This window comes from Drosophila nasuta, chromosome 2R (genome assembly GCF_023558535.2).
Source record: "Drosophila nasuta strain 15112-1781.00 chromosome 2R, ASM2355853v1, whole genome shotgun sequence".
NCBI classification, from domain to species: Eukaryota; Metazoa; Arthropoda; class Insecta; order Diptera; family Drosophilidae; genus Drosophila; species Drosophila nasuta.
This window is the reverse complement of record NC_083456.1, coordinates 5185270-5196585: the sequence shown is the minus strand read 5'-3', so window position 1 is coordinate 5196585 and position 11316 is coordinate 5185270. Positions and strand designations below refer to the sequence as shown.

General features: G+C 44.7%; 5 protein-coding genes across 5 annotated transcripts; 3 read left to right on the top strand and 2 right to left on the bottom strand.

Moving 5' to 3' along the window:
• Positions 1–25: 25 nt before the first annotated feature.
• Positions 26–3803, bottom strand: LOC132784565 (serine protease inhibitor 88Ea-like). The gene is made up of 3 exons (XM_060790249.1): positions 3691–3803; positions 505–1473; positions 26–445 (listed from the first exon to the last, which is right to left on the bottom strand). Exons 2-3 carry the CDS (start codon positions 1468–1470, stop codon positions 152–154), a joined length of 1260 nt encoding a protein of 419 aa, XP_060646232.1. The 5' UTR covers positions 1471–1473; positions 3691–3803; the 3' UTR covers positions 26–151.
• A 481-nt stretch (positions 3804–4284) lies between these two features.
• LOC132784775 (MAU2 chromatid cohesion factor homolog) lies at positions 4285–6501 on the top strand. The gene is made up of 3 exons (XM_060790624.1): positions 4285–4680; positions 4735–5993; positions 6054–6501. Exons 1-3 carry the CDS (start codon positions 4528–4530, stop codon positions 6499–6501), a joined length of 1860 nt encoding a protein of 619 aa, XP_060646607.1. The 5' UTR covers positions 4285–4527.
• An 18-nt stretch (positions 6502–6519) lies between these two features.
• Positions 6520–8662, bottom strand: LOC132783958 (zinc finger protein 485). The gene is made up of 4 exons (XM_060789290.1): positions 8468–8662; positions 8010–8399; positions 7349–7883; positions 6520–7292 (listed from the first exon to the last, which is right to left on the bottom strand). Exons 1-4 carry the CDS (start codon positions 8594–8596, stop codon positions 6628–6630), a joined length of 1719 nt encoding a protein of 572 aa, XP_060645273.1. The 5' UTR covers positions 8597–8662; the 3' UTR covers positions 6520–6627.
• Positions 8663–8916: 254 nt separating this feature from the next.
• LOC132784779 (transmembrane protein 141) lies at positions 8917–9363 on the top strand. The gene is made up of 2 exons (XM_060790629.1): positions 8917–9105; positions 9167–9363. The coding sequence occupies exons 1-2, from the start codon at positions 8991–8993 to the stop codon at positions 9361–9363; spliced, it is 312 nt and encodes a 103-aa protein (XP_060646612.1). The 5' UTR covers positions 8917–8990.
• A 17-nt stretch (positions 9364–9380) lies between these two features.
• On the top strand, positions 9381–11299 carry LOC132784776 (putative GTP-binding protein 6). The gene is made up of 3 exons (XM_060790625.1): positions 9381–9616; positions 9828–10716; positions 10827–11299. The coding sequence occupies exons 1-3, from the start codon at positions 9381–9383 to the stop codon at positions 11295–11297; spliced, it is 1596 nt and encodes a 531-aa protein (XP_060646608.1). The 3' UTR covers positions 11298–11299.
• The last annotated feature ends 17 nt before the right edge of the window (positions 11300–11316 follow it).

The following is an 11316-nucleotide window of genomic DNA, read 5'->3' as shown; positions in this document are numbered from 1 at the left end:
TTCACTCAAGTACAAGCTCAATGCATTTACTTTTTCACATAATTTATTTTACAAATAGAATAATAAGTTTAAGCACAAGCACTTAGTCGAGACAGAACAGACAAATACAATAGCAGATACACTTGTGGGTGTCCGGTTTGAATTAAGCACCTTATTTCATTGTCTTGGGATCACGGTAAATGCCCGTGAAGAGAATCGCGCTTGATTTGCGATCGTAGATGAGGAACACAAACGGATGATTGCACTCGAATTTGGTTGGCTCGATGGGTCGGGCCGAGCGGAAGCTGACCAAAACTGTTGCAGCCGATGCAGTGCTGCCCTCCTCATCCACCTTGATCTTGGCCAGATGCTTGGCATCGCCAAAGTTAATACCTTGCTCAGTGCTGAAATCGTTGAAGCTAGCATCTTTATCGAATATCTGGGTTACGCCCATTGTACGCAGGATCTATAAAATAACAAATTAATTAATGCTCTTTTAGGCTGTAACAATTTGTAATTACTCACCGGCACAAGTTCCAAACGCTGCTCAAACTCAAATTTGGGCAGTGAAACCTCAATCTCACGCGGCGAGGCTTCGTTCAGCGATGCCTCCAGGTTCTCGGCACTTAGCTTCTGCAACACCTGCTCCACAGCATCATTGCTAAATGGCGGCAATACGATGACCATCGATATGTCAGAATCCTCAGAATCCTTATTGAACGAGGTGCGGTAAGGCAATTGCAATACATGAGCACCCAAACGCTCATCGGGATTCATCAAGAAGATGCCCTTCTGCTTCATCATGGGCACAAACGACACCTTTTCGGCGGATGTATGGAATGGCATTTGCGCGGTGTTCTCCGCACTGAACCGACTGGACCACTGACCCTTGAAGTATGCTGCATTGGCCAGCACCAGTTGAGTGCGCGAATCAATATCACCTGAGGAGAGCATATCCTTGATCTCATTGTGCGTCACATTTGCAATCCAGTTGTTAATCTGCTGGCGTGTTGCCTCAGCATTGTCCTTGATATTCAGTTGCACAATTTCGTCATGAAGGCGCGCATCCAGGCAACTTGCCAGCCGCACTCCCTCATCAAAGTACAAACGATCGGCGGACGAGAACTCCAGAGGCATGCTCTTGGCACGGAGAGCACGATCCTGTTTCTCCAAGCGATAAGCACTGCGCACAGTCTCCTTGGACTGCGCCCAGTTCAAGCGCAACGCATTCGCTAGCTCCTTCTCCGTTTCTCCGGTGGCACCGAAGTAGGCCAGGAGCAGGGCATGGTAGGTGCTGTAGGGGGAGAAGAAGACATTCTCGTTGGGTGTCGCCTTGCGAATGGCATCCAGCATGGCCACCGTGAACTCCTGCTGACCCCGATATAAATTGGGTCGAGTCGCTCCCATATCTGGTGACGTCTGAATGCCGCACAGTTCGGCGTGCAGCAAAGCCGGCAACACCAGCAGCATCAATGAGAGAGACAACTTCATTCTCTGGAAACGAAAGTTTGTATAAATTTGCATTAGTGACCTTCAGTGACTAAACAAATCAGCATTTTATGCGTCAACAAATTTGATACGTGCCTGGAATCTAATGTTATGCCCTTGAAAAGATTATCTGTTTTGAAATGCCCTAAGCTTTAAGATTTAAATTGACTAACGGGGTATTATAGTAATGTGCAAAGCTATATATTTGGTAACGTAATCTAAACAAAAAATATATTATCAGTATTATTGCTAAATTAGCAATGCTAATCTCACGTGTCGCAGTAAACTGTCGTTCGTTTGTTTTTAAACACACATAAAATGTTTATGGGTTTTTAAATATAACATCAACTGTTGTATAATATTTAGAAGGAGTTAAGGGTTAAGACATAAATATAATTTCGTTACAGTTATATTTTGTGAAATAATTGCTTATGATGTATTGTAGCACACGCCACAAAAACTGGATTTGATATTTAAGTTTGAAGCTTCATTTGTAATTTGAAATTAAAAGCACACAAAAGTTGTTCAGCAGAAGTAAACAAAAAGTTACTTGTTTCACTCAATTTAAGAATTCAATCTCTCATAACTTGTTAGCTACTTTTAGATTAGCTCTGATTGGAGAGTATTTCGTAGTCGACTACTCACAACCTTATCAATTGACTTGATTTGTTTGTCGTTTTGTTAACTGTTGTAACTTCGTGTACACTTCATTGTATTTAGTAGAGCGTTTGAAGCAAAACGTCACGCACGATGTTCAATTTTCTGTTACAAAGTTTTGGAATCAGATGTGAATGCAAGGGAGCTTTTTTAACCGGCGAATTGACGCAGTCATATTAGAAAATCGCTGAAAGCTGATTCATCACTGTAAAGCTTCCCAAGCGCCATAGATAATGCGATCTTAATCGCAGCTTTGAGCAATAGCACCATCCTCAGAGCAAGCAACAGCCGGAGACGGCGAAAAGTGAAAGTTAAAAGTTATCAGTTAATGTCTGCACTCGAATTCGCAACAACAAAGCCCGGCTGCTGTTGTCATGCATAACTGCTGATGTTGTTGTAAGTGTTGTTGTTGTGCATGCAGCTGAGCATAAAATAAAGAGCGACTTTTGTCTGTGCTCTGCTTTCTCAGCTGACGGACACGACGTCACAGTTGCGTGATTGTCGCAATGAAAACGTTTTTTATTTTTTTTTTGTCATTTTCTATAAAAACAAAAACCCAAAAAAATTAACATATTCAAAAACCGGTTACTTGCAATCCGTTGTCTGTCAGTTGTGTGATTCATAAATTGTTAAAATTTCAACGCTTACGCGCTTTTTTGACCCTGTATTGGCGATTTTGTAATTGGATTTTTTCTCTCTGTTTCTCTGTCTTTCTCCTCTGTCCCGCCTATTTACTTATTATGTTTGCGGTTTACCAATACCAACAACAAGTAGCCTCCATTGCGCTTGCGCTGCCCACTCAGCGATACAATAACAACTTGTTTTTAGGGAATTTCCAGGCAAGTTGTCGCAAAAAATATTAAACGTGCCTCTCCTCTATGCTCATATTATTGTACAAGTATACATGAAAGCAAATATCACTAATAAGGAAACAACAATTCAATCACTTCGGATTTCTGGGATTTTCTTAATTGCTTCAAATCTCCAATGGCTTCTTAAGAATTATGAAATGTCAAGGGAGGTCACCTTTTAATACTGCATTATACAGTTTACTGTAGTTTACTGATTGTGTTATTCATTGGGTTTTCTTATCATTAAAAGTCAGCGAATAAAAACCCCATATATACATATACATATCATGCTATATGTATTTAAATTGTTTCACATTTCATATTGTTGGAAATCTGAATAACAAAATACTAAATTACACTTCAATCAAATTTCGCAGTCATTTCACATAATAATGGAGATTTTGATTGCCACATTTAATCTGGCGTGTGGCGTCAATAATAATGTAATATGTACTTATTTCAAAACCACTTATTCGCTGGAGTTTAGTTCGATATAAGTCACCATGGTGATTGAACATTTATTATTAATAACAGTAGCAATTGCAAAAATCGTCGTCATCATTTTATAATTGAAGTTACAACGGAAGAGCTGCTCATGGTTTTTGAAAACCGGTCTGAATATGATATACTATATGTCTATATATGTATATCCAAAAATATTTTTCATTGCACAAATTAAATATTATTTTTAATGTGATTAAATTTGCGAGCGTACCTTTTGGCTTGATAAAATTGTTTCACTTTAACAGCACCCTAAAAACACAACTTGTTGCGAACGCTTTTAACTTCGTACTGAGTTCGAACTGAGCGCGGCTCAAGTATTGTATTATTGTGATGCGATATTTCACAGGGTGACTAAAGAGACCTCAATAAACTCACAGACCGTGACGTCACAACATCATTATATTTGATTGCAGCAGTAATTCTTTGCTGCATTTACATAATATTAGGAAAACACTATTAACTATTTATATCAAATCACTTTCTCTTAGGGCATTTAACATCCAAAGTTTCGCAAAAATTCCTCGTCGTTTTTGAATATAGCTTTAAAGTTTTTCTTATTCCTATTTAAAATAGTTTTTGTCTTTTTTGTAAGGTGCATTTTTGACACAAAATCAATATTTATTTATACATATCGTGGACACCCGTTATTTTGAAAAGTCGTGACTGTGACTCTCGCTATGATCATCGAAGAGAACTATCGAAGTTGGCTTGAATCACACATACAAAACAACGCTTACCAACACTTATTATGTGAGATTTGATCAGTCATAAGATAATATATTTGAAAGAATATTGATGTAATTGTTTATTATAAAAACAACAGGCATTTATTTATAATGACCACCCAGCTAGTAAATTTGCATCCAGATGATAATATCAAGTCGCGGTATATTTAAAGCAGTATATTTCGAAATGCAACTTGCGGTCACACTGTCAACCACCACATTAACCCACGCAGCAGCAGCGGCGGCACTAGCAACAACAACAACAACAAAAATTACGCGATAAACAAAAACGAAGCCGAAATTTTGGCAATATTAAACGCTAAATGAGTGTAGCAAATACCGGCGCAGCATCGCAGGATGCCTGCTACATATCGCTCCTAGGACTTGCCGAATACTTTCGCACCTCACAGCCACCAAACATCAAGAAGTGCATACAATGTTTACAGGCGCTCTTCACTTTTCAGCCGCCATCCAAGGTGAGTTTGCAGTTCCAAGTGAAAGTCCACATAATCCCGCAATTTGAATTACAGGTGGAAGCACGCACACATCTGCAAATGGGACAAGTTCTAATGGCCTACACTTGCAACATCAATTTGGCGCGACAACATCTGGATCAGGCGTGGAACATCTCAGAACCGCTCATGAATTTCGACGATGTGAAATTCGACACTGCCTCGCTGCTCGCCCAGCTGCATCTGCAAACGGAGCAGAGCTCGCATGCCAAAGCGATGCTTCGACGCGCTGTTGAATTATCCCAGAACAATGTCTATTGGCATTGCAAACTGTTGCTGCAATTGTCCCAAATTCATGCCAATGACCGGGAGTACTCGCTCGCTAGCGATCTGTTAGCTGTGGGCGCCGAGTCTGCGGAGGAGGCGGGTGCCACGTACCTTAAAGTGCTCTTTCTGCTCTCACGCGCAATGATCCTGATGATCGAACGCAAGACAAACGATGTGCTGGCGTTGCTCAATTCAGCGGGTCAAATCATTGACAATAACATACCCAACCCGCACCAGAAGGAGTATCTCAAAGTGTTCTTTTTGGTGCTGCAGGTGTGCTACTATCTAGCTTTAGGTCAGGTGAAAACAGTGAAACCCAGTTTGAAGCAGCTTCAGATGTCCATACAAACAATAATGGCACCCAATTGGCCCAGTGACGAAGTCATCTTTGGCTCCAATCAGCTCGAGATGTTCGTGTGGCTGCCCAAGGAACAGTTGTATGTGCTTGTCTACCTGGTCACCGTGTCTCACTCAATGATGGCTGGCTACATGGACAAGGCGCAAAAGTACACGGAGAAAGCGCTGACGCAAATCGAGAAGCTGAAACTGCAGGAGGACAAGTCCATATTATCCGTCTTCAAAGTGATTCTGCTCGAGCACATTGTCATGTGTCGCATGGTCATGGGGAACCGGGAACTGGCCATACGTGAAATTGCAGCCGCTCGCGATGTGTGTTTGGCGTCGCCGCATCGCAATCTTCTCAAGCGACATTCGGCGCAGTTGCATTGTTTGATCGGTCTGTATTCCATGTCCACGAGCTTCTTTGAGCATGCGGAACGACAGTTTCTGGTGTGCGTCAGCGAGACAAGCGAACGTGATCTGAAGCTGTTTGCCAACCTCAACCTGGCCATCATATATCTGCGCACCAAACGGGAGGCGGATCTCAAGCAAATACTCGATGCCGTCTCCACGGAGAACACGCACACATACAGCAGCCAAGCACTGATGGGTGGCTTCTACTATGTGCAGGGACTGCACGCCTTCCACAAGAACAGCTTCCACGAGGCCAAGTAAGTGAAGCAGACCTCATCCATAGATCAATTAATCATCTTTATTCCTATCAAAAACAGACGCTTTCTGCGCGAAACCTTGAAAATGGCCAATGCCGAGGATTTGAATCGCCTGACCAGTTGCTCGCTGGTGCTGCTTTCGCACGTCTTTCTGAGCATAGGTAACTCTAAGGAGAGCATGAACATGGTGACGCCGGCCATGCAGCTGGCTAGCAAAATACCCGACATACATGTGCAACTGTGGGGCTCGGCAATACTCAAGGATCTGCATCGCATGTCCAAGGATGTGCAGCACGAGAAGGAGGCGTATGCAAACCATGTCAAATACTCAGAGAACCTGATTGCCGATCAGCGCAAATGCGTCCAAAGCTCGCATCATGAACTGGTCAATTGGTTTCAAGGTGATCCGCCTGTAACGAGTGGCGCTTCCTTGGCTAGTCTGCTGCCCGTTGCTGCCGCAGAGACGTCTACGACGGCGGCGACGCCGCAATTTGGACAGTTCTATTAGATGACGACTAAGTGCAGATATATCGATCGATTCAGCATAAGCATTTTTAATAACTACAGTGTGTAAGCCTAAAATTAAAGTCTAAGGAAATTCTAACAAATAGAATCCGTCATTATTTCATAGTTTCTACATCATGTCCGCCTCGACCGCATCGGAGTCCTCGTCTCGTGTCTCTGTCGCCGCATTGCCATTCTCCTTGTTGCTCAACAGCGTAAAGTGCGCCAAACGTTTGTCCTGCTGCTCGTGCAACGTTATGTGGGAGCGCATGTCGTGCATCGACTTAAATTCCTCGCTGCACACGGGACAAATGTAGATTTTGTCGCCCTGATGCGTCCGCTGATGCATCTGACAGTCGCCACGCTGCGTGAAGCTCTTCGAGCAAAATGGACACACAAATGGCCGCTCCCCGGTGTGGGTGCGTCGATGATTCTTGAGCACATTGAGTGCGGTGAAGCGCATGGGACACAGATCACAGGGATACGGTCGCTCGCCTGTATGCTTACGCTTGTGCTTGGCCAGCGAACAGCTGGTGGTGAATCTCGAGGAACACACCTCACACTCGTACGGCTTGACGCCAGTGTGTGTGCGCGCGTGGGATGTGAGCTCTGCCTTGGTCACAAACGAATTACTGCACAGCTCGCACTTGAAGCGCTTAATGTCGGAGTGGCGCAGCTTATGCTGTCGGAGATTGGCATTCTGGGTGAAGCCCTTGCCGCACACGTTGCACACAAAAGGCTTTTCGCCGGTGTGGATGCGCATGTGATCGCGCAATGTCGAGAGCATGGTAAAGACTGCAAAAATAAATGAGTTTAGCTTTTAGAAATGATGATTTAGGTGGTTAACTTACCCTTCTGGCACACGTTACACTGGTTGCGCAGATTGCGCTTGTGCGACTGTACCATGTGCCTGCCCAGCTGCTCTCTGGAGTCAAAGCGTGAGCCGCACTCCTGGCAATTGTGCGCCGCATGCGTCGCCTGATGCTCGTTTAAATGGTTCAACGAGACAAAAACTCGCTCGCATTCGTTGCACTTGAAACTCCGATTCGTGCATCCATTTTGCCGTCTGTGTATGATGAGTGACTTCTCCAACACAAAGCCCGCATTGCAGCGATCACAGTGGAAATTGGCTTTGGGATCCTCTAGCTCAGTAGCTTGCCGCTTTGCTTGACTCACTTCATCATCAGCTTGTTCATCCATTTTGGCTGCGGTGCGACGACGTGTGCTCCGCTTTGCAGATGACGCCAAAGGAGTTTCCTGCTGTTGCTCCTCTTGATCCTGTTGCTGCTGTTGTTGCAGCAATTTGGATGCGCTCTTGCGTGTTGTCATCTGCGAGAGAGAGTTGGCGCTGGTTCTGGAGCAATGTAAGTGTCGCCAGATCCATTGCTAACCAGGCGATATTTGTACTCTTTTTGCTTGGAGGGGGACACTTTGGAACGCTGCTCGAGCAGCTCACCGGTGCTTTCGTTGTAGAGCATTTCGGTCTCGAATTTTATGTTATCCTTTTTCCACATGCAGTATGATGTTCTCGGCACTGTCCTTCGACGGCAGCACATCCTGCTCATCGGAAAATTCGTAATCGAACTCTTCTACGCCCTCGGGTTCAAAGGCGAGCACCGTTGTCGGCTTCTCGTTGCTTTGGTTGTGCTCCTCAACAGCTGCATCAGTTTGTGCTTCACTTGTGCTGGTGGTGACAGCGTTTGTCTGCGCTGTGGCATCTTTTGTGATCACCGCTGGCTTCGCTTCGACGACAACATCAGACTCCTCGGGCAACGCATTGGGTATCAGCTGGCGCAGCGTGCGATTGGAGTTCTCGCACTTGAGCTTAAAGGAGTAGCAGTGATTGATGTCGCTGATACACTTGAGACAGACTCTGGCTGGCAAATTGTCTTCGCGACGCGGCTGCGATGCCCAAAAAAAAAAACAGATTTGTTGCTTATTGATTTGGAAGGCGTTGTTTGATTGCTTACCTTGGTCTTGGTGAAAGCGCCCAACATGTCTACGAGGCAGCTGCCGGTGCCATCGTCGTAGATCGACATGAGGGGTCCTGTTAGACTGAGGCAAGTGCGGCATATCTTCTCCACATCCATTTTTTGCATTAAATTTATTTGAGAAAATCCAGCCACAAACAACAAAACACGCTGGAGTTGCCAGATGCAAATAAAAGTGCTGCCCATAACCACATTTTGTAACAGTAGTGCCTACCTGATTGCTTGAATGTCATGCAATTTTTATTATTATGTCAATTGAAAACTTTATTATTAAAAGCCAAACACAAGTTGTACAGCAGTAGTTTATGCAGCTAAATTATATTGTTTTTTTTCTTAATGCAAATTAGTTAAGCTTGAACGTGCACTACTTACTGTTCAGTAGTGTTACCAGATTGTGCACCAGTGTTGCCACACAGGTAGGAAATTCGTATCATAATATTGCCGGCTCTTGCACGTTGCCTTTCTGTGTTGCGCTTTAATTAATGAACAAATAAACATTATTATGAACGATATTAAGCGATTAAAGGAACAACAGCGTGACAAACATCCCGGCTTTGACGGCTACCTGGATTGCATGACACGTGCTCTATTTACTGGATTAGCATCGTTTTGTTTAGGTATAACAAACTCTGCGTATAAACTTAAATAATTGCATAATAATAAAATGAAATTGTACAGGTTTCGCAAGCACGTACTTCGTGCAAAAGGCAGTGCAAACTAAAATACGGTATCCAGCCAAGTATAACATATTATTCTCCTCCCTGGTGGCCACAGGCGTTGCTTATCAGACGACAACAACTCGCACCAAATCCTGTCAGGCAGCTTGGATGGCATATGAAGGCAAACATTCTGTGCTGGACGAGAAAACCTATTGATAAATCAAGCAACTACTATGACTAAATGCCTGCGCCTCTTACGCCATTTGCCATGGACCACGCAGCTGCGTCCTGTGCTCGTGCAGTTTCAAACCCGTCTCAAATACACGCAGCATCAAGGGGTCAAAGGAATTCGCAATCGCAAGAGCTTCTTTGAGGCACAAATGCAATCTGGACAGCAGGCGGAGAGTGAGCAGGAAACGGATACGGGGAATGGAACCGACACCCTCGATATGCGCTTCCTGGACGATCGGTATGAACCAGTGAAGTTTATAGTTAACCAGTAACCAGTAAAGATTATTTACAATTACTGCTATTTATTATAGACAACAACTATAATTTTTGAGCAATAGGATATTTGTTTAATATTTTCATCCATTGACATTAACACTGTTTGCCTTTAATTAATGTATACTGGATTATCTTTAGTAAATATGCTATTAACTTGACACTTTCTTCAACAGCGCGTACGATGAAGTTGCAGGAGGCGCCATGCGCATTAGTCGCGATGTGGCCACAGCACAGAAGGTGCTCATCTTGCAGCCTTACGTAAAGTGGGCAGCTAAACGGAACACTCCAGACGATGTGAAGCCAAATGATCAGCTGACTGAAGCCACAGCATTGATACATTCGCTGCCCAATTGGAAGGTGGTGCGAGGTTTAAAGGTTCCCTTGGAGAGTCTGGAACGTAAGGCGCTCTTCGGCAGCGGCAAAATGGCCGAGCTCAAGACTCTTGTGGCGGAACTGCGTCAGGAGCAGCAACTCACCTGTCTCTTTGTTAGCAAGGGAACGCTCTCCTTTGCCCAGAAACATTTCCTTGAGGCAGAGTTTCGATTGCCAGTGCTAGATCGCTACTCCGTTGTCATACAAATTCTGCGGCTGCATGCCACAAGTGCAGAGGCCCGTCTCCAGGTGGCCATGGCCGAGTTGCCTTACATCTGGGCGCAGGCCAAAGATGCAAGCATGACCCAAACACGTCGACAAGGTTACTCACTGACTGATTTGCAAAAGGAGATACTGCGCAGCAGAGAACGTAAGCTGCGGGCGGAACTCGATCGTGTTCGTCGCCAGCGTCAGTTGCTGCGCCAGAAGCGCAAGCAACAGAACTATCCGATAGCTGCTGTTGTGGGTTATACTAATGCCGGCAAGACATCCTTGATAAAGGCGCTTACCGTGGAGGATTCGCTGCAGCCGCGTAATCAATTGTTTGCTACGCTTGATGTCACAGCTCATGGCGGTTTGCTGCCGTGTAATCTGCAGCTGATCTATATGGACACTGTGGGTTTCATGTCGGATTTGCCTACCAATTTGTTCGAGTGCTTTGTGGCCACTCTAGAGGATGCAATGCTGGCGGTGAGTACAGATGCTATTTACTAAGTATGCCTCAAAAATGTGAATGTATTACTGCATTCTATAAATGAGACTTATCTTAATAATATTTTATAACAAATTTCTTGCTATAGGACATCATCATTCACGTGCAAGACTTGTCGCATCCCTGCCATGCAGCTCAGAGCGCTCATGTGGAGTCCACGCTGCGTTCCCTAGCCTTCAGTATAGCTGGTGGAGATTCAACGGCCAGCCACATGCCACCTATCATCAACGTGTACAACAAATGCGATTTGGTGCCAGCTTCTGCAGAACCAACTGCTGCAGAGCAGGAAGGCAGCAGGCGGGCAGCTCATCGCATTTCGGCACGTGCACTAACTGGACTGGATCCATTGCTGCAGGATATTGAACGTCAAGTGCTGGCAGTCACAGGACGCCGTAAGCTGCAAATGCGAGTGCCAAATGGAGGACCTGAAATGGCTTGGCTGTATAAGAACGCGGCTGTTGTGTATACAGAAGCGGATGAGAAGAATCCCGAGCGATTGCTGATGCAGGTGGTCATCTGCCAACGGACCTTGGAACAGTTTAAGCGACAGTTTTGCTAGCTAAATTGATACAAAGTTA